At 43.5% G+C, this 22,728-nt stretch overlaps 1 protein-coding gene across 1 annotated transcript; it reads left to right on the top strand.

The window, feature by feature from the left end:
- Positions 1 to 352: 352 nt before the first annotated feature.
- lcp1 (lymphocyte cytosolic protein 1 (L-plastin)) lies at positions 353 to 19,378 on the top strand (the record flags this gene model as incomplete). Its single annotated transcript, XM_034237020.1, is given in 13 exon segments — positions 353 to 476; positions 7,369 to 7,501; positions 7,929 to 8,010; positions 9,208 to 9,373; positions 10,413 to 10,555; positions 11,306 to 11,401; positions 12,593 to 12,788; positions 13,389 to 13,467; positions 14,049 to 14,163; positions 14,741 to 14,874; positions 15,170 to 15,290; positions 16,010 to 16,134; positions 18,816 to 19,378. Coding segments are annotated over 13 exon segments (1,647 nt in total), but the record flags the coding sequence as incomplete, so codon positions are not given.
- Positions 19,379 to 22,728: the final 3,350 nt, after the last annotated feature.

Genomic DNA, 22,728 nt, shown 5'->3' with positions numbered 1-22,728 from the left:
GGTTCAAATATTTATAATTATTTAATTCATTTGAAATCTTAATATATGGCAAGTTTTAGCCTCAACTCAAATTCAATTCATACACTTTTTTTTGAAAGTGTGTTTTTCAGAAATCAGAGAGCAGGGTGCATTTCCAAGGCTAAATAAAACAGAACACGAACATATCAAAGAGTCAGCCACGCCTTCATTGAATACATCTATTGTAGAAAGTAGCAGATTTAAAAAAAAAAAACGATGTGAACATAAACAAGTAGTAGCAGCCAACATGTATGCATGGTAAAAGTAAAGTATATACAGTATGGCGTTTCTTTGTTATTCTATATATTTAAACACGTGTATTCTCGCCCTCCAGATAGTGCACGGGCTGAAGAGCAGCGATGTGGCCAAGACCTTCCGGAAAGCCATCAATAAGAAAGAGGGACTCAGGAACGTGGCGGGAACGTCGGAGCAGTCGGGAACGCAGCACTCTTACTCAGGTACTAAACATATTATTGATATTCACATTTTCTATATTTAAACTATGCAAGATTTTCAGCAAAACAAACATCCGTACACACAATGACGAATGTTTGGTCCTCATAAGTATAGCAAAACAAACACACCAAGACACACACATACATTTACATAAACACACGGAAACTGTGGGAGATTTTTATTCAATACCGATAATTAACGATAACATACATGAAAGCACAATTTAAAATAATAAACAACACATTTAAAATCAAGGAAACTACATGTTGCTAAAATGAAATCAAGGCTGTGGATTTTCTATCTTGGCAGCAGCCAATAGTAACATAAAAACAAATCAAATAGAATATAAATAGTGCAATCAGACTCTATATTACTTGTAGACTCTGATTGCACTATTTCTATTCGACTTTATTTGTTTTAATTTGTATTTACTTGCACTATTGTATCTGTTGTATTGTGTTGCTCTGTTGCAGGAGCCTCAGATTTCCATTGACATAACTTCACTGTAGAATGACAATAACAACCTTAAATCTTGCAAGAGAGTATATATTTCAGGTGCAGAGGAGCTGGTGTGACTGTGGTTTGTTTCCCGTGCAGAGGAGTTGGTGTGACTGTGGTTTGTTTCCCGTGCAGAGGAGTTGGTGTGACTGTGGTTTGTTTCAGGTGCAGAGGAGTTGGTGTGACTGTGGTTTGTTTCCCGTGCAGAGGAGTTGGTGTGACTGTGGTTTGTTTCAGGTGCAGAGGAGCTGGTGTGACTGTGGTTTGTTTCCCGTGCAGAGGAGTTGGTGTGACTGTGGTTTGTTTCAGGTGCAGAGGAGTTGGTGTGACTGTGGTTTGTTTCAGGTGCAGAGGAGCTGGTGTGACTGTGGTTTGTTTCCCGTGCAGAGGAGAAGGTGTGACTGTGGTTTGTTTCAGGTGCAGAGGAGTTGGTGTGACTGTGGTTTGTTTCAGGTGCAGAGGAGTTGGTGTGACTGTGGTTTGTTTCAGGTGCAGAGGAGTTGGTGTGACTGTGGTTTGTTTCCCGTGCAGAGGAGTTGGTGTGACTGTGGTTTGTTTCCCGCAGAGGAGAAGGTGTGACTGTGGTTTGTTTCAGGTGCAGAGGAGAAGGTGTGACTGTGGTTTGTTTCCCGTGCAGAGGAGAAGGTGTGACTGTGGTTTGTTTCAGGTGCAGAGGAGTTGGTGTGACTGTGGTTTGTTTCAGGTGCAGAGGAGTTGGTGTGACTGTGGTTTGTTTCCCGCAGAGGAGAAGGTGTGACTGTGGTTTGTTTCAGGTACAGAGGAGAAGGTGTGACTGTGGTTTGTTTCCCGTGCAGAGGAGAAGGTGTGACTGTGGTTTGTTTCCCGCAGAGGAGAAGGTGTGACTGTGGTTTGTTTCCCGCAGAGGAGAAGGTGTGACTGTGGTTTGTTTCCCGCAGAGGAGAAGGTGTGACTGTGGTTTGTTTCAGGTGCAGAGGAGTTGGTGTGACTGTGGTTTGTTTCCCGTGCAGAGGAGTTGGTGTGACTGTGGTTTGTTTCCCATGCAGAGGAGAAGGTGTGACTGTGGTTTGTTTCCCGTGCAGAGGAGTTGGTGTGACTGTGGTTTGTTTCAGGTGCAGAGGAGTTGGTGTGACTGTGGTTTGTTTCAGGTGCAGAGGAGTTGGTGTGACTATGGTTTGTTTCCCGTGCAGAGGAGAAGGTGTGACTGTGGTTTGTTTCCCGCGCAGAGGAGTTGGTGTGACTGTGGTTTGTTTCAGGTGCAGAGGAGTTGGTGTGACTGTGGTTTGTTTCCCGTGCAGAGGAGTTGGTGTGACTGTGGTTTGTTTCCCGTGTAGAGGAGTTGGTGTGACTGTGGTTTGTTTCCCGTGCAGAGGAGTTGGTGTGACTGTGGTTTGTTTCCCGCGCAGAGGAGTAGGTGTGACTGTAGTTTGTTTCCCGTGCAGAGGAGTTGGTGTGACTGTGGTTTGTTTCCCGTGCAGAGGAGTTGGTGTGACTGTAGTTTGTTTCCCGTGCAGAGGAGTTGGTGTGACTGTGGTTTGTTTCCCGCGCAGAGGAGAAGGTGTGACTGTGGTTTGTTTCCCGCGCAGAGGAGTTGGTGTGACTGTGGTTTGTTTCCTGTGCAGAGGAGCTGGTGTGACTGTGGTTTGTTTCCCGTGCAGAGGAGCTGGTGTGACTGTGGTTTGTTTCCCATGCAGAGGAGTTGGTGTGACTGTGGTTTGTTTCCCGTGCAGAGGAGTTGGTGTGACTGTGGTTTGTTTCCCGTGCAGAGGAGCTGGTGTGACTGTGGTTTGTTTCCCGCGCAGAGGAGAAGGTGTGACTGTGGTTTGTTTCCCGTGCAGAGGAGTTGGTGTGACTGTGGTTTGTTTCCCATGCAGAGGAGCTGGTGTGACTGTGGTTTGTTTCCCGCGCAGAGGAGAAGGTGTGACTGTGGTTTGTTTCCCGTGCAGAGGAGTTGGTGTGACTGTGGTTTGTTTCCCGCGCAGAGGAGAAGGTGTGACTGTGGTTTGTTTCCCGTGCAGAGGAGCTGGTGTGACTGTGGTTTGTTTCCAGTGCAGAGGAGAAGGTGTGACTGTGGTTTGTTTCCCGTGCAGAGGAGTTGGTGTGACTGTAGTTTGTTTCCCGTGCAGAGGAGAAGGTGTGACTGTGGTTTGTTTCCCGCGCAGAGGAGTTGGTGTGACTGTGGTTTGTTTCCCGTGCAGAGGAATTGGTGTGACTGTGGTTTGTTTCCCGTGCAGAGGAGAAGGTGTGACTGTGGTTTGTTTCCCGTGCAGAGGAGTAGGTGTGACTGTGGTTTGTTTCAGGTGCAGGGGAGTTGGTGTGACTGTGGTTTGTTTCCCGTGCAGAGGAGAAGGTGGGACTGTGGTTTGTTTCCCGTGCAGAGGAGAAGGTGGGACTGTGGTTTGTTTCCCGCGCAGAGGAGAAGGTGGGACTGTGGTTTGTTTCCCGCGCAGAGGAGAAGGTGGGACTGTGGTTTGTTTCCCGTGCAGAGGAGAAGGTGTGACTGTGGTTTGTTTCCCGTGCAGAGGAGTTGGTGTGACTGTGGTTTGTTTCAGGTGCAGAGGAGTTGGTGTGACTGTAGTTTGTTTCCCATGCAGAGGAGAAGGTGGGACTGTGGTTTGTTTCCCGCGCAGAGGAGAAGGTGTGACTGTGGTTTGTTTCCCGCGCAGAGGAGTTGGTGTGACTGTGGTTTGTTTCCCATGCAGAGGAGCTGGTGTGACTGTGGTTTGTTTCCCGTGCAGAGGAGTTGGTGTGACTGTGGTTTGTTTCCCGTGCAGAGGAGCTGGTGTGACTGTGGTTTGTTTCCCGTGCAGAGGAGCTGGTGTGACTGTGGTTTGTTTCCCGTGCAGAGGAGAAGGTGTGACTGTGGTTTGTTTCCCGTGCAGAGGGAGTTGGTGTGACTGTGGTTTGTTTCCCGTGCAGAGGAGCTGGTGTGACTGTGGTTTGTTTCCCGTGCAGAGGAGCTGGTGTGACTGTGGTTTGTTTCCCGTGCAGAGGAGAAGGTGTGACTGTGGTTTGTTTCCCGTGCAGAGGAGTTGGTGTGACTGTGGTTTGTTTCCCGTGCAGAGGAGTTGGTGTGACTGTGGTTTGTTTCCCGCGCAGAGGAGAAGGTGTGACTGTGGTTTGTTTCCCGTGCAGAGGAGTTGGTGGGACTGTGGTTTGTTTCCCGCGCAGAGGAGAAGGTGTGACTGTGGTTTGTTTCCCGCGCAGAGGAGTTGGTGTGACTGTGGTTTGTTTCCCGTGCAGAGGAGTTGGTGTGACTGTGGTTTGTTTCAGGTGCAGAGGAGTTGGTGTGACTGTGGTTTGTTTCCCGTGCAGAGGAGAAGGTGTGACTGTGGTTTGTTTCCCGTGCAGAGGAGTTGGTGTGACTGTGGTTTGTTTCAGGTGCAGAGGAGTTGGTGTGACTGTGGTTTGTTTCCCGCGCAGAGGAGAAGGTGTGACTGTGGTTTGTTTCCCGTGCAGAGGAGTTGGTGTGACTGTGGTTTGTTTCAGGTGCAGGGGAGTTGGTGTGACTGTGGTTTGTTTCCCGTGCAGAGGAGAAGGTGGGACTGTGGTTTGTTTCCCGTGCAGAGGAGTTGGTGTGACTGTGGTTTGTTTCCCGTGCAGAGGAGCTGGTGTGACTGTGGTTTGTTTCCCGCGCAGAGGAGAAGGTGTGACTGTGGTTTGTTTCCCGTGCAGAGGAGTTGGTGTGACTGTGGTTTGTTTCCCATGCAGAGGAGCTGGTGTGACTGTGGTTTGTTTCCCGCGCAGAGGAGAAGGTGTGACTGTGGTTTGTTTCCCGTGCAGAGGAGTTGGTGTGACTGTGGTTTGTTTCCCGCGCAGAGGAGAAGGTGTGACTGTGGTTTGTTTCCCGTGCAGAGGAGCTGGTGTGACTGTGGTTTGTTTCCAGTGCAGAGGAGAAGGTGTGACTGTGGTTTGTTTCCCGTGCAGAGGAGTTGGTGTGACTGTAGTTTGTTTCCCGTGCAGAGGAGAAGGTGTGACTGTGGTTTGTTTCCCGCGCAGAGGAGTTGGTGTGACTGTGGTTGTTTCCCGTGCAGAGGAGTTGGTGTGACTGTGGTTTGTTTCCCGTGCAGAGGAGAAGGTGTGACTGTGGTTTGTTTCCCGTGCAGAGGAGTAGGTGTGACTGTGGTTTGTTTCAGGTGCAGGGGAGTTGGTGTGACTGTGGTTTGTTTCCCGTGCAGAGGAGAAGGTGGGACTGTGGTTGTTTCCCGTGCAGAGGAGAAGGTGGGACTGTGGTTTGTTTCCCGCGCAGAGGAGAAGGTGGGACTGTGGTTTGTTTCCCGCGCAGAGGAGAAGGTGTGACTGTGGTTTGTTTCCCGTGCAGAGGAGAAGGTGTGACTGTGGTTTGTTTCCCGTGCAGAGGAGTTGGTGTGACTGTGGTTTGTTTCAGGTGCAGAGGAGTTGGTGTGACTGTAGTTTGTTTCCCATGCAGAGGAGAAGGTGGGACTGTGGTTTGTTTCCCGCGCAGAGGAGAAGGTGTGACTGTGGTTTGTTTCCCGCGCAGAGGAGTTGGTGTGACTGTGGTTTGTTTCCCATGCAGAGGAGCTGGTGTGACTGTGGTTTGTTTCCCGTGCAGAGGAGTTGGTGTGACTGTGGTTTGTTTCCCGTGCAGAGGAGCTGGTGTGACTGTGGTTTGTTTCCCGTGCAGAGGAGCTGGTGTGACTGTGGTTTGTTTCCCGTGCAGAGGAGAAGGTGTGACTGTGGTTTGTTTCCCGTGCAGAGGAGTTGGTGTGACTGTGGTTTGTTTCCCGTGCAGAGGAGCTGGTGTGACTGTGGTTTGTTTCCCGTGCAGAGGAGCTGGTGTGACTGTGGTTTGTTTCCCGTGCAGAGGAGAAGGTGTGACTGTGGTTTGTTTCCCGCGCAGAGGAGTTGGTGTGACTGTGGTTTGTTTCCCGTGCAGAGGAGTTGGTGTGACTGTGGTTTGTTTCCCGCGCAGAGGAGAAGGTGTGACTGTGGTTTGTTTCCCGTGCAGAGGAGTTGGTGGGACTGTGGTTTGTTTCCCGCGCAGAGGAGAAGGTGTGACTGTGGTTTGTTTCCCGCGCAGAGGAGTTGGTGTGACTGTGGTTTGTTTCCCGTGCAGAGGAGTTGGTGTGACTGTGGTTTGTTTCAGGTGCAGAGGAGTTGGTGTGACTGTGGTTTGTTTCCCGTGCAGAGGAGAAGGTGTGACTGTGGTTTGTTTCCCGTGCAGAGGAGTTGGTGTGACTGTGGTTTGTTTCAGGTGCAGAGGAGTTGGTGTGACTGTGGTTTGTTTCCCGCGCAGAGGAGAAGGTGTGACTGTGGTTTGTTTCCCGTGCAGAGGAGTTGGTGTGACTGTGGTTTGTTTCAGGTGCAGGGGAGTTGGTGTGACTGTGGTTTGTTTCCCGTGCAGAGGAGAAGGTGGGACTGTGGTTTGTTTCCCGTGCAGAGGAGAAGGTGGGACTGTGGTTTGTTTCCCGCGCAGAGGAGAAGGTGGGACTGTGGTTTGTTTCCCGCGCAGAGGAGAAGGTGGGACTGTGGTTTGTTTCCCGTGCAGAGGAGAAGGTGTGACTGTGGTTTGTTTCCCGTGCAGAGGAGTTGGTGTGACTGTGGTTTGTTTCAGGTGCAGAGGAGTTGGTGTGACTGTAGTTTGTTTCCCATGCAGAGGAGAAGGTGGGACTGTGGTTTGTTTCCCGCGCAGAGGAGAAGGTGTGACTGTGGTTTGTTTCCCGCGCAGAGGAGTTGGTGTGACTGTGGTTTGTTTCCCATGCAGAGGAGCTGGTGTGACTGTGGTTTGTTTCCCGTGCAGAGGAGTTGGTGTGACTGTGGTTTGTTTCCCGTGCAGAGGAGCTGGTGTGACTGTGGTTTGTTTCCCGTGCAGAGGAGTTGGTGTGACTGTGGTTTGTTTCCCATGCAGAGGAGTTGGTGTGACTCTGGTTTGTTTCAGGTGCAGAGGAGTTGGTGTGACTGTGGTTTGTTTCAGGTGCAGAGGAGTTGGTGTGACTGTGGTTTGTTTCCCGTTCAGAGGAGTTGGTGTGACTGTGGTTTGTTTCCCGTGCAGAGGAGTTGGTGTGACTGTGGTTTGTTTCCCGCAGAGGAGGAGAAGGAGGTGTGACTGTGGTTTGTTTCCCGCAGAGGAGTTGGTGTGACTGTGGTTTGTTTCCCGCAGAGGAGGAGAAGGAGGTGTGACTGTGGTTTGTTTCCCGCAGAGGAGTTGGTGTGACTGTGGTTTGTTTCCCGCAGAGGAGTTGGTGTGACTGTGATTTGTTTCCCGCAGAGGAGTTGGTGTGACTGTGGTTTGTTTCCCGCAGAGGAGGAGAAGGAGGTGTGACTGTGGTTTGTTTCCCGCAGAGGAGGAGAAGGAGGTGTGACTGTGGTTTGTTTCCCGCAGAGGAGTTGGTGTGACTGTGGTTTGTTTCCCGCAGAGGAGGAGAAGGAGGTGTGACTGTGGTTTGTTTCCCGCAGAGGAGGAGAAGGTGGCGTTTGTGAACTGGATCAATAAAGCTCTGGAGAAAGATGCTGACTGTAAACACGTCCTGCCGATGGACCCCCACACCGACGACCTGTTCACCGCCATGGGGGACGGCATCGTGCTCTGGTACAACGCACAATCAATCAGAAACAGAAAGAGACCTTTGTTATTCCCACAGAGGAGACGTTTATATTGTGACAGCAAAAGTAAAGAGGCTAAGTATTAATAAAGAGGCAGGCATGAAATATTAGAAAAGTATCCAGAAGCACAACAATAAATACAGCTGCAGCTTTTTCTAAGTTCTAACGATAAAGTTAAATGTTGTATATATTATATTTCACATAACTGTATCAGTTTAGTTGAAAGCAATAATATTAAGTTTAATGTAATGTTATTGCTTTGAACTAACCTGAACCATTTTTGTGAACTCTATTAACATAATACATTTAATTAAAGAAAAAGAGTTTTAGAAAGAACATAAAATCAAGCCATTAAACCATACATGTGTTTCTCTCTGTTAATGTGTGTTCATATTCAAATGTTTTCTTGTCAGTAAGATGATCAACCTGTCCGTCCCCGACACCATCGACGAGAGGACGATCAACAAGAAGAAACTCACTCCCTTCACCATCCAGGTAACACACACTTTAATGTAGATACATATATATATATATATATATACATATATATATATATTCATTGAGTTTGTTAGCACGTCCATCATCTCCTGCATTACAGCAGATATTCATCCCTTCACATCATAACCAGAGTAATCCGTTATAATTACTAGAAACCTCTAAAAAAAATGTCTGAGCATCAAAATATAAAAGTAATCTCATTACTTTTGGATTACCTCAATATCAAATGCAATGCAAATGAATCCAAAAGAAAATAAATATCAATCAGATGTTTTTTAGTGAAGTGTTTTCTGTCAGACACCAGAACAACGTGGCCTCAGAGAAGAAACCACGATCTTTAGAAAACCTGCCTTTCATGACTCAGATTCTGAAGGTGCAAATATCAGTTACTACAAGGTGCTGTGTTTCCGGCTCTTTCATTTAATGCTCTATGTAGACTTTTTGCTCTACTTTTTATTCTGTATTTTTGTATTTTAGGTATATATTGCACAGTTATTAACGGCATATATATAATAATAATAATACATTTCATTTATATAGCACACTTTAAAAACAACGTAATCTCAAGGGCAACGCTATGAGGAGAAAATAATAAAACAAATAAAATAAAAAGTGATCTAAGGAGCATATTGAATGTTAACATAAAATAAAGGTTAAGAATAAAAAATAAATAAAATAAAGGAAAGTCATCAAAATGCGGTGCGGAACAGGTGGGTCTTTTGCTCCTGGGAACCGAGGAAAAAATATGTTTTCCAATCTTTTTATTTAGGGTTAAAAAAACATCTTGTAATTTAGACTTTTTTAATTTAATTTTTAAATATTACAGTATGTCCACTGTAGAGGACGTCAGGACCATTTTAGTGTGAAAACACAGCCACAATTAACAGATAGACGTATTATGGTTATAGAGTGATATTAATAAAACAATACATTCACCTTTATTCAAAACATAAATAGGTAATTTATCTGAACATTGCTGTTTATTTGGTCACTAAAAAACTAGTTTGGTTTTTGGTGAATCTTTCCAGATCTTCAAAGACCTGTAGTCAATGTACTGTATATATATGTATATATATATATATATATATATATATATATATATGTATATATTGCTTATTGGTTGGTATTTAACAATTGTTTAGCTTTGTGCATATGACAATAAAACCTTTGAATCTTGGGGTCTCTGATCTGCAGGAGAACCTGAACCTGGCTCTGAACTCGTCGTCAGCCATTGGCTGCCACGTGGTCAACATAGGGGCGGAAGACCTGAAGGAGGGCCGGCAGCACCTGGTCCTGGGTCTGCTGTGGCAGGTCATCAAGATCGGGCTGTTCGCTGACATCGAGCTCAGCAGGAACGAAGGTTAGTATCAATAACAAAGTCAAATACAACTGCAGCACGAAGTATAGGCTTACAAACAAATCAGAATACCTTTAGTCGCCCCATAGAGGGTCAATTCACATTATTACAGTAGGTAAAGAGCCAAAGATAGCTTGAAAATAATTAAGAAGCATGCATACATCGAGCTCAGCAGGAACGAAGGCGAGGGGGCGAAATACTAATAACAAAGTCAAACATAGCTGCAGCACAAAGTATAGCCTTAAAAACGAATCAGAATACCTTTTTACCAAATAAATGTACAGCAAGAGCAAAGACAGCTTGAAAATAATTAAGAAGCATGCAGACATGGAGCTCAGCAGGAACGAAGGTTAATATTAATAACAACTGCACCTAACCTAACCCATAGCCATAACAACTTTAAAATAATTAAATTAAATGCAAAGGTTTTATTGTCATATGCTCAGCAGCTTCAGTGGAGAAATGGCAATGCAAATCTTCTGACCTGAGCTCCTCCAACAATGCAACATATATAATAAAATACTAAAATACAAAGTAGTGCAAAAAGTCTACACACATGTAAATCAAATCAGAATAACTTCAGCCGTCCCACAGAGGGGACATTTACGGTTACAGCAAGTAAAGAGCCAAAGACAGCTTGAAAATAATGAAGACAATTTATTAAATACACATCTAGTACCAGTAAGTGTAACATGTATAACGTGGTGTGATAGCAGCTGTGATAGTATTCACAGTGTAAGTATATATTGAACAGTTATTTACAGAAGTTAAATTGTCTATCTAAGAGACAGCAGCCACTAATAACAATAATTATGAAGCGCTATATATACAGTATTTATTTACACAAGTAGTGTTGCACAACAGGGGTGTTTTAGTCTTTGATGTTATGTAGTGTTATTGGAGTAGTTCAACATTTTGGGAAATACACTGATTTGTTTCCCTTCCTTTGTGTGTGTGTGTGTGTGTGTGTGTGTGTGTGTGTGTGTGTGTGTGTGTGTGTGTGTGTGTGTGTGTGTGTGTGTGTGTGTGTGTGTGTGTATAGCTCTGATCGCTCTTCTGCGTGACGGAGAGTCTCTGGAGGATCTGATGAAACTTTCCCCCGAAGAGCTGCTGCTGCGCTGGGCCAACTTCCACCTGGAGGAGGCCGGCTGCAGTAAGATCAACAACTTCAGCTCCGACATCAAGGTACACACACACACACACACACACACACACACACCACACACACACACACACACACACACACACACACACACACACACACACACACACACACACCACACACACAATTAATACAAATTATTTTATTTAGTATGATTTTGTAAATCATTTTCTATATTTTAATGTTATAATCATTTTTTTAAATAGTTTTTTTTGGGTAGTTTTTCTTACAATTGATCTTCTTTAACCGTGTTTATGTATGATCCATATATACCTCGTATGTGTAAACCTACTTTGCAATAAACCTGATTCTGAAAACATGTCAGCTGTAGTACAAACATATGTCCTCTAGGGGGAGCCATTACTTTTCTTAAGAGGACTGTTGCTGAAAATATCAAAACATTGAGTATTGTTCATCCTGGGCCCGTAACTGTATTTTTTGGTGAGGACAAAACAAAAAGTCCTCACAGAACAGGTTATATCTCAATACTTGATCCTCATAAATACAGCAAAACAAACATGCCTACACACATTGATGAATGTTTGGTCCTCATAAGTATAGCAAAACAAACACACCAAGACACATACATACATTTTCATAAACGGACAGAAAAGATGGGAGATTTTTATTCAAAAGCTAAATAAATGATAAAAAAGCCAGAATGTACCATTTTAAATAATAAACAAGAAGTGAAAAATCAAGGAAACTACATGATATTCTATCTTATTTCAAAGACGGATTCAAATATATTGTTTATATTTCTTGTGTTTCAGGACTCGAAGGCGTACTACAGCATCCTGAACCAGGTCGCCCCGAAAGGAGACGAGGAGGGGATCCCCCCCATCGCCATCGATGTGTCCGGACTCAGGGTCAGACACAAGATCACACTTTTATTCCATGATATCTGTTTATAAACCTCATCCTAATATACTTTTCTACACCTTTTCTTTACTTTTTAATGACATAATATACCATAATACTAAATAATATAAATGTATTGTTTTAATCTTGGCTTTTTTAAACTTGCAATGGCTCCATTACACCGTCATTTAGTCCTGCACTGGAGAAAATGCTGCTCCAAAAACAAGTAAAACAATAACGAAAACAGGTGTTTTCCCTTGAAATAAGTACAAAAGTCTGCCAATAGATCAAGTGAACATTTGTAAGATGTCTTGAAATAAGATGGGATATTTAGATAAATCAGATCTTATAATTAGCTGGGAGAACTCATTTTGAACTATATTTGACCAGAATCAGGAGATGTTATGTGTTTCATCTGAGATACAACTCAAAATAAGATGATTTGACTTAACAAGATGATGCATTGTCTAAAAACAAGACCCGATATCTCACAGCAGTGTTACTTCTGAAGTTGTCATGTCTTATATCAGGCGGAGAGACGTATTCTGACTAGATATTAGACACATATACTGAGCAAGATTTAGAGTGTTGTCGTGTGAGGCAAATATTTGTCATTCTGTTTATAAATATCAGAGAATGTCCAAGATTTTTCTTATATAAAATCTCTCTCTCTCTGTGCAGTATTTTTAAAAGTGCTCTCACTGCATCCACCTCGGTGCATTATTGGAAATTATACATATTGCTTTACCCTCTAATCACAAAGTACAAAAATAAAACTAAATATATAATACCTAACAATGAAATGAGAAAATAAAACTAATAATAATAAAATATTAAATAAGTGTTTTAATAATTATCATTTATAGATACTCAAAGAGGTGATATTAAATATGTTTTGTTAATAAATAATTAATAATAAATCTCTGTATATAAATGATATTAAAGCTCTTTGCTGCCCCCTACAGGAGAAGGAGGACGTGTTTTAAATTAATAATAAATCTCTGTATATAAATGATATTAAAGCTCTTTACTGCGCCCTACAGGAGAAGGAGGACGTGTTTTAAATTAATAATAAATCTCTGTATATAAATGATATTAAAGCTCTTTGCTGCCCCCTACAGGAGAAGGAGGACGTGTTTTAAATTAATAATAAATCTCTGTATATAAATGATATTAAAGCTCTTTACTGCGCCCTACAGGAGAAGGACGATGTGCAGAGAGCGGAGATGATGTTGCAGCAGGCTGACCGGCTTGGCTGCAGACAGTTCGTCATGCCGACAGACGTCGTCCGCGGCAACCCCAAACTCAACCTGGCCTTCGTTGCTAACCTGTTCAACAAATACCCGGCGCTGAAGAAACCCGAGAACGTGGACATCGACTGGAGCTCCATCGAGGGTTCGTTTATCCCCGTCTGTTTCTGAAAACTCTCACCATATATCTATATATATATATATATATATATATATATATATATATATATATATTATCTCACCAAAAACATATACATATTAGATAGCTGCTAATACAGATTATTTATTGTCCCACATTAACAGGATCAGACATCTGGGAAATAATGACAAAATGCATGAAACAAATAACATTTAAAATAATGATAATACAAAAATATTATATAGTCAAATTATGAATAAATACTTTAAAACAAAAATGAAAACTAATACAAAAACTTAAATTGTAAAAGATAATACAAGTTTAGAAAGTAAAATGTTTATAAATAATAATAATTGTTTTTGTTATGATTATTACTTTCTGTCCTTTTAAAAGATTTACCATATTGGTTTATTATATATAAAATATTTTAGTTTGAATATTACAGACCGGTCCAGGGGAATAATAATTTAAAAGCTTTATATAAATATTATTATTATTGTTGATGATTCATTTATTTGTTTTCAGATTATTATTATATTAGAGTTCATATCAGAACAGAGCGTTTATATTCTCTTCAGTGTTCTGATGTTTCCGGATGTTTTCCAGGTGAGACCCGGGAGGAGCGGACCTTCAGGAACTGGATGAATTCTCTGGGAGTGAATCCTCGAGTGAACCACCTCTACGTGTAAGAAAACAATATATATATAAGCCATTACTTTTCTTATGAGGACAGTTGCTGAAAATATAAAAACATTGAGTATTGTTCATTTTGAGGCAGACAGTATTTTTTGGTGAGGACAAAACAAAAAGTCCACACAGAATGGGTTATATCTCAATACTTGATGCTCATAAATACAGCAAAACAAACATGCGTACACACATTGACGAATGTTTGGTCCTCATAAGTGTATCAAAACAAACACACCAAGACACATACATACATTTACATAAACACACGGAAACTATGGGAGATTTTTATTCAATAGCGATAATAAAAATGAATAAAGAAAATAGCTAAATAAACATATACATAGTGTCTCTGAACACTGCAAGACATTCAGGCGGAGGACATGGTTTGAAATAGGAAAACAAAGGAATGGTACAATTTTAAATGATTTATTGTGACATTTATTGTATTTTTTAGCGACATATTATGCCGTGACTTTTCATGATTTCTATAACTTATTACTTTTTTTGTAATGACATATTATGCTGTTATTTTCTTGTAATTGTTATGACTTACATGACCTTTACGTTGTGTTTCAGGGACATTGACGACGCGCTGGTGATCTTCCAGCTCTACGAGAAGATTAAGGTCCCAGTGGATTGGGACAAAGTCAACAAGCCGCCATACTCCAAACTGGGAAGCAACATGAAGAAGGTGACGAAATACAGATACTGAGTATTCTGCGCATGCTGAATCTCAACACAATCTAAATGTAGTTCTGTACTTTATTTGACGTACTACTATTACGGTTGTTGTACATTTTATACTATTCTTTAACTTTTCCTACTAGTTTTTTTGGTCGACATACAATTACTTTATTAAAAGAGACATATGAACTTTGTATGACTTTTTTAATTCCTTTTTCTTACTTACTATAGCTATATCTCAAAACCTTCTATTATCTTCTTTTACACTTTTTTCCAGATACTATTTCCGACATACTAAAGTGTGACTTTTTTTATTTTCTAATTTTTGTAACTTTTTTTTCTGCTTTCTAGTTTTTTTTTACATTTTATTTTTAACTATATATTTATTTTCCAGCATACTATACTGACTGTAATTAAAACTTCTTTTGACAATCTATACCTTAACTTTTGTCTTTGACAAAATAACCTTTTTCGACTTTTTTTTGTACTTTTTTTCAAACATTTTTCACGTTTTTTAAATGTTAAAATATTCCTATAAAATCAAAGAGTGTGTAACTTCAGAGAGATAAATCCTCCTGTTTCAGCTGGAGAACTGTAACTACGCGGTGGAGTTGGGGAAGAAGGAGGCCAAGTTCTCTCTGGTGGGCATCGCGGGGCAGGACCTGCACTCCGGGAATCGAAAGCTCACCCTCGCTCTGCTCTGGCAGCTCATGAGGAGGTAACTAAAACCAAAGCTCTTTAACCCTTCAAACACATCTCCTACAAAACCCATCCATTCTGTGGAAGAAAAACAAACTGTGTCTCCTCAGGATGATCTTTTATTGTGGCGGTGTGTCTACTCAGCATGATCTTTTATTGTGGCGGTGTGTCTCCTCAGCATGATCTTTTATTGTGGCGGTGTGTCTCCTCAGCATGATCTTTTATTGTGGCGGTGTGTCTCCTCAGCATGATCTTTTATTGTGGCAGTGTGTCTCCTCAGCATGATCTTTTATTGTGGCGGTGTGTCTCCTCAGGTACACTCTGAACATCCTGGAGGATCTGGGCGACGGTCGTAAAGTGACGGATGACACCATCGTGTGCTGGGTGAACGACGCTCTCACTCAGGCGGGGAAACCCACCATCAGCAGCTTCAAGGTGAACAAACACACATATATTTATTTCAAGGAGCTTTTTCTGAAATACCATTTACATATTATATTACGACTATTTTAAACTTTTTGTAACTCTTTCGGACATACCTTGACTTTCTTCGACACTATACTTTTCTTTCAACCTTTCTGGACATTTTTACTTTTATTTACTTTTTGGACATATGACTTTTTTTGTTTTATTTTCCTTTGTTTTTACATTGTATTATAAAAAATTAAAAACATACCAGACTATATTTTACCCTTTTTTCTACCATTTATAATAATCATGTGTGTGTCTTGCTGTGTTTGTTTTGCCATACTTATGAGGGCCAAACATTCATCATTGTGTGTGTGAGGATCAAGTATTGAGATTTTTATTTCCATATGCTACACTATGAAATGTTATCCTTTTTTTCTACTTTTTATTAAAATCACTATACTAGGACTTTTTATTTTTTTACATTTACGAGATTTCCTAATTTTTTTAACCTTGTTTACATATGTGACTTTTGTTTTTATACAAGACATATTATAAAAAAACATTTTTTAACAACATGCTTTACTAACTAAACTTTTTTGTAACTTTAAAAAAACGCTATCGTTTAAAAAAAAAAAAAAAACTTTTATTTTTACTTTTTTCAATATTTATATTTATATTTACAATTATCAATTACCACTCTGTAATCCCCCTCCTCAACCCCTCTCCCTGCTCCTGTGTCTCAGGACGCGTCGATCAGCAGCAGCATGCCGGTCCTGGACCTGATCGACTCCATCCAGCCCGGATCAATCAGATACGACCTGCTGAAGACTGAAGACCTGACGGAGGACGAGAAGCTCAACAACGCAAAGTAAACACTTCAGAGTCACATTCACAGGAGCTCTTTCAGCTGTAGACTGGGACCACTGAGACCACAGGAGCTCTTTCAGCTGTAGACTGAGACCACTGAGACCACAGGAGCTCTTTCAGCTGTAGACTGGGACCACTGAGACCACAGGAGCTCTTTCAGCTGTAGACTGGGACCACTGAGACCACAGGAGCTCTTTCAGCTGTAGACTGAGACCACTGAGACCACAGGAGCTCTTTCAGCTGTAGACTGAGACCACTGAGACCACAGGAGCTCTTTCAGCTGTAGACTGAGACCACAGAGACCACTGAGACCACAGGAGCTCTTTCAGCTGTAGACTGAGACCACAGAGACCACTGAGACCACAGGAGCTCTTTCAGCTGTAGACTGAGACCACTGAGACCACAGGAGCTCTTTCAGCTGTAGACTGAGACCACTGAGACCACAGGAGCTCTTTCAGCTGTAGACTGAGACCACAGAGACCACAGAGACCACAGGAGCTCTTTCAGCTGTAGACTGGGACCACTGAGACCACAGGAGCTCTTTCAGCTGTAGACTGGGACCACTGAGACCACAGGAGCTCTTTCAGCTGTAGACTGAGACCACAGAGACCACAGGAGCTCTTTCAGCTGTAGACTGAGACCACAGAGACCACAGGAGCTCTTTCAGCTGTAGACTGAGACCACTGAGACCACTGAGACCACAGGAGCTCTTTCAGCTGTAGACTGAGACCACAGAGACCACAGGAGCTCTTTCAGCTGTAGACTGAGACCACAGAGACCACTGAGACCACAGGAGCTCTTTCAGCTGTAGACTGAGACCACTGAGACCACAGGAGCTCTTTCAGCTGTAGACTGAGACCACAGAGACCACTGAGACCACAGGAGCTCTTTCAGCTGTAGACTGAGACCACTGAGACCACAGGAGCTCTTTCAGCTGTAGACTGAGACCACAGAGACCACAGGAGCTCTTTCAGCTGTAGACTGGGACCACTGAGACCACAGGAGCTCTTTCAGCTGTAGACTGAGACCACTGAGACCACAGGAGCTCTTTCAGCTGTAGACTGAGACCACAGAGACCACTGAGACCACAGGAGCTCTTTCAGCTGTAGACTGAGACCACTGAGACCACAGGAGCTCTTTCAGCTGTAGACTGAGACCACTGAGACCACAGGAGCTCTTTCAGCTGTAGACTGAGACCACTGAGACCACAGGAGCTCTTTCAGCTGTAGACTGAGACCACTGAGACCACAGGAGCTCTTTCAGCTGTAGACTGAGACCACTGAGACCACAGGAGCTCTTTCAGCTGTAGACTGGGACCACAGAGACCACTGAGACCACAGGAGCTCTTTCAGCTGTAGACTGGGACCACTGAGACCACTGAGACCACAGGAGCTCTTTCAGCTGTAGACTGAGACCACAGAGACCACTGAGACCACAGGAGCTCTTTCAGCTGTAGACTGAGACCACAGGAGCTCTTTCAGCTGTAGACTGGGACCACAGAGACCACTGAGACCACAGGAGCTCTTTCAGCTGTAGACTGAGACCACAGAGACCACTGAGACCACAGGAGCTCTTTCAGCTGTAGACTGGGACCACTGAGACCACAGGAGCTCTTTCAGCTGTAGACTGAGACCACAGAGACCACAGGAGCTCTTTCAGCTGTAGACTGGGACCACTGAGACCACAGGAGCTCTTTCAGCTGTAGACTGAGACCACTGAGACCACAGGAGCTCTTTCAGCTGTAGACTGAGACCACAGAGACCACAGGAGCTCTTTCAGCTGTAGACTGAGACCACAGAGACCACAGGAGCTCTTTCAGCTGTAGACTGAGACCACTGAGACCACAGGAGCTCTTTCAGCTGTAGACTGAGACCACTGAGACCACAGGAGCTCTTTCAGCTGTAGACTGAGACCACTGAGACCACAGGAGCTCTTTCAGCTGTAGACTGAGACCACAGAGACCACTGAGACCACAGGAGCTCTTTCAGCTGTAGACTGAGACCACAGAGACCACAGGAGCTCTTTCAGCTGTAGACTGAGACCACAGAGACCACTGAGACCACAGGAGCTCTTTCAGCTGTAGACTGAGACCACAGAGACCACTGAGACCACAGGAGCTCTTTCAGCTGTAGACTGAGACCACAGAGACCACTGAGACCAACAGGAGCTCTTTCAGCTGTAGACTGAGACCACTGAGACCACAGGAGCTCTTTCCTCCCATCAAACTCTATAACTCCTCCCACTGTGTGCCATCATTACAAACACTCTCTGCTATATAACATTTGCAATATCAACACTAATGTGCAATTACGTATCTGCCACTACATTTTTTTGCACTTTTCATTACTGCTCGTCAGTTTTTTGCATTAGTTGTGTTTCTTGTAGATATTTAATGAACTGTTTTTACTGCACTGTTTACTGTCTCTTTGTAACTCTGGCACAACTATTTCCTTCGGGATAAATACAGTCCTATCTTATCTTACAGAATGAAATATCTCACAGGAACAGCAGAGGTGTGCATGTACCTGCCAATTAACCCGATTCAGATTTAAAACTTGTTTACAGTAGCTTTAAATGAACAGTATCCTATATCCTGTGAGGTAGTGGAAGCAGGCAAGGATATGTGAGTACAGATTGTTCAGGTGAAATAACAGAACCTGTGATCACTTCCTGTTTCTGCAGGTATGCTATCTCCATGGCGAGGAAGATGGGCGCCCGAGTGTACGCGCTGCCGGAGGACCTGGTGGAGGTGAACCCTAAGATGGTGATGACGGTGTTCGCCTGCCTGATGGCCCGCGGCATGAAGAGGGCCTGAAGAGGGCATGAAGAGGGCCTGACGAGGGCCTGAAGAGGGCCTGAAGAGGGCCTGAAGAGGGCCTGACGAGGGCCTGACGAGGGCCTGACGAGGGCCTGAAACCGCCTCGTTAACACATTAGCAATACTGAGGTTAATTAATAAAAAGTCAGGTACTTCAGGGTTAAAACTCCAAACAAGACAGATGTTTAAAGTGTTTATGTTGCTCAGTCATCTGTGATCTGCAGCTGTGATGTTCCTCATGTTTACTAAATAAATACAATCAGGTACTTCAGGGTGAAACAGGACCACCAGAGATTTCCTCTGCAAACATTGAGAGGCTTCAAAGTCTGTGTTTACGGTTCCTCTTCTTATCTCTGCTCAGGGTTTTCACTCAAAACACAATCTTTTACACCAAATGTTTGCAATAAATAAAGTTTTTTGTATAATCAGTTGTGTTGTTGTTGCTTGGTAACAGCTCTAGTGTTACACAGTGTAGAGAAACAGTCAGGTGACAACAAACGGCATCACTGAGCTAACATTTAGAGTGACTTCATTAGCTTAGCATAGACTCTGGAAACGGGTGGGAACAGCTAGCCTCTCTCGGGGTTAAAATCACTAAATGTTAGATTAGCAGCAGTTCAGTTCACATTGGACGTATTGTAATGAGTTTTAAACTTGTTAATATTGGTAGGTAAGGATTTAAATTAAGCTCCTATGGATGATCTGATGCCCCATTCTCCTTCAAGATATCTGCTTCAAAATGTGGATTTACTTTAGATTTTAGCCCGAGCATCACAGATAAATCTCACCCTATAATTAAATGACTCTTTCTGCCACAGTGATCTGAATCTGTGACGTTTCAGCGCGAGGGAGGGATGAGAACGTTCTGGTGACTTCTGCCCCTCATCACCACGGATCGATCCTGTGAGTTTCAGATAGACGCTCTCCAATTACCACCGAGACGTTCTTGCTATTAATACCATTTATTAAACCCCAAAACAGCGTGTTCTGTGATGCTCGTGCTAACATCTAAAGTAAATCCACATTTTGAAGAAGCTCTGGAGACATTTTGGAGCTTAGTTTGAATTCTGACCTAACAATGTTGACAAAACTCATGTGAACAGATGGTAACAAACAAACCAGACTTTATTATTGATCAGTGAGCTTCAGGAGTGGAGTGCACCAGCTGGGCGTAACTCTACGTCCGACATAGAACCGAAGGTTAAGACCAAACTAAAGTTATGACTAGTGCACCACTTAGACTTAAGCCCTGTATGCGTTGCGCCCGGGTGTAACTTTTACGCCTAGTATGGAGCAGGCGTAAATCGGAAAGACAGACTAGTATCCATAGTAACGTAAAACAGGGAAGAAGGATATTAACGATGGCAGGGCGTCTTGTTTACAGGTTTAACAATGAAAGGGCATTAAGAAGAGAGAGTCGTCCGTGATGGAACAAACCCACTGGACATCTATTCAGTGAGCTGATGGAGGTTTCGTTTCGGCAGACAAGCCCTTTTTGATTTAATCGAGGAGATCTCCCCTCAACTCCAGCACGGATCAGACAGAAACGCTGCGCTCTCCCCAACCTTGCAGGCGCTGATTGCGCTCAGATTTTACTTTAATACTGTGGGAGACATGATTAATGTTCATCGCACAACTGCATGTAGGGCTATTAGACAAGTTTCCTTGGCTCTCCAGCGCCACATATTTTCATCAGGCCGTTTTATAGCCTATTTTATTCAAAAAACATTTGGAGAACTATTAACATGAAATTGAGATAAAAACAAGTACAACAATATGATTAGAGAATGGTGAATGACACATTGTCCTCTTCAGTGATTCTTTGCTGATTCTTAAGAATTATAATTTGGAGTCTTAATTTCTCCAGCTCAATGTTGTCGTGTTCCGCTCTCAGTCGTGCGGTCTCCACCTGAACGATCTCTTTCTCCACCAGTTCACGCTGTAGCTCTGTAAAATCCCTTTCTTTTTTGGGGTGTGGGCGTCATTTCTCTCTTCTTTTGGTTTCCGTTATCCATGACTTCGTTATCCAAGTCTTAGCTTGCTCTGAATGGAGGAGTTTGAGTGTTAAATTATGTAGACGTGTGTTGCTTGGCAACAATTACTGTTTTGCGTGTATTCACGTGGACGCGCATCTTAAGACCAGGCGCAGCTACGACCGAGACTAGTCAGGCTTGGTGCACTCGGTGTAAATTCGAATCACTAAGTAGGACGTAGCTAAGCCCGACGTTAGAGTTAAAACCTACTTTTTTTACGCCCAGCTGGTGTACTCCACTCCAGAGCTGCTGCTCGTTTACCATTTAGTAATTTGAACCCCGAGCGATGCTAGCTGTTCCCACCCGTTTCCATTGTTTACGCTAAGCTGCGCTAACCACGTGTAATAATAATAAGTTATATTTATAGCTTTTTTCTGGGACTCAAAGTCGCGTTACAACTGCCCTGAATACCCTGTGTGCCATCCAGTGCTCACAAACAACAAAAACATACAAATGGGCACAACAACAGTATTTGTTATCGCTCTGTCTGCATGATGGTTTCTTTATGAACAGCTGAGGACGATATAAGACGATCTGCTCCACATTAATGAATCTCAGAAGACATCAGACCGCTGACGGAGGGAAGTGGAGATATTCTTACTTGAAATCTTTTCAGAAACTTTCCCTGAACTTTCTGTGTATTTTTAAGATTAAACAAGTTCCTATACGAGCCGCCATGTTAGTAGTTTTGTGGTCGTTCCGGACTACAGATATACATGTCTCATGAGTCATAAGACTTTTATATAATTGTATTCAATAACCACAACCAAATTAAACAGTATGAAGTGATTTGTAAATATGAATACAGATTTGACGAAATGTTTTCAGAAATATATTTTTCTCCCAGTGAAATTGGCACGGGACTTATTTTTTACGCTCTCAAAGAACCGGAATCGAGAACCGAAAATAACCGGAATCGAAAAGCAAAATCGGAATCGTTAAAATGCAAACGATACCCAACAGGAAGTGGAAACACCTGATTTAAAGGCCAATCCCAAAGCACGCCCTACACACTCCCCCTCCGTGATGGAGTGAACTCCGTGGAGTGACACATGAGGCTCCCTCCTGTCAGATGGAGGGAGTAAATACAGCCGCAAGCTTTGGGACGGCCTCCCCTCTCTCTCCCAAATCAGCATCTCTTAGACAAAAAATGTAAATGAATAACAAAAAAAATATGAGGTCATCATGAGGTTGTTAACATCGCAGTTTATCAGTGGATGTTTGCTGGAACTACTTGTACACAGCGTGTTTCCTGACGGACACACACAGCGTGACTCCGGTCAGGTAGAGACCGGTCTCCAGTCAGCACCGATGCAGACTCGCTGTTTGAGGGCTTGATAGCCCACTCCCCCTCCACACCCGTTGGTTTGGAATAGCACTTAATGTGGCGGACGGGTAGTGTGTAGGGGTAGTGTGTATGGGGTTGGTTTGGGATTGGGCCGTTGTGTGTAGGGGTCGGTTTGGGAGTGGGCCGTAGTGTGTAGGGGTAGTGTGTAGGGGTAGTGTGTAAGGGTTGGTTTGGGATTGGGCCGTTGTGTGTCGGGGTAGTGTGTAGGGGTAGTGTGTAAGGGTAGGGTGTAAGGGGCGGTTTGGGAGTGGGCCGTCGTGTGTAAGGGGCGGTTTGGGAGTGGGCCGTCGTGTGTAGGGGGCGGTTTGGGAGTGGGCCGTCGTGTGTAGGGGGCGGTTTGGGAGGGGCCGTCGTGTGTAAGGGGCGGTTTGGGAGTGGGCCGTCGTGTGTAGGGGGC

This window comes from Gymnodraco acuticeps, unplaced genomic scaffold, assembly GCF_902827175.1.
Source record: "Gymnodraco acuticeps unplaced genomic scaffold, fGymAcu1.1, whole genome shotgun sequence".
NCBI lineage: Eukaryota > Metazoa > Chordata > Actinopteri > Perciformes > Bathydraconidae > Gymnodraco > Gymnodraco acuticeps.
Note: the sequence above shows the minus strand (reverse complement) of the source record. Positions and strands in the feature narration are given on the sequence as shown.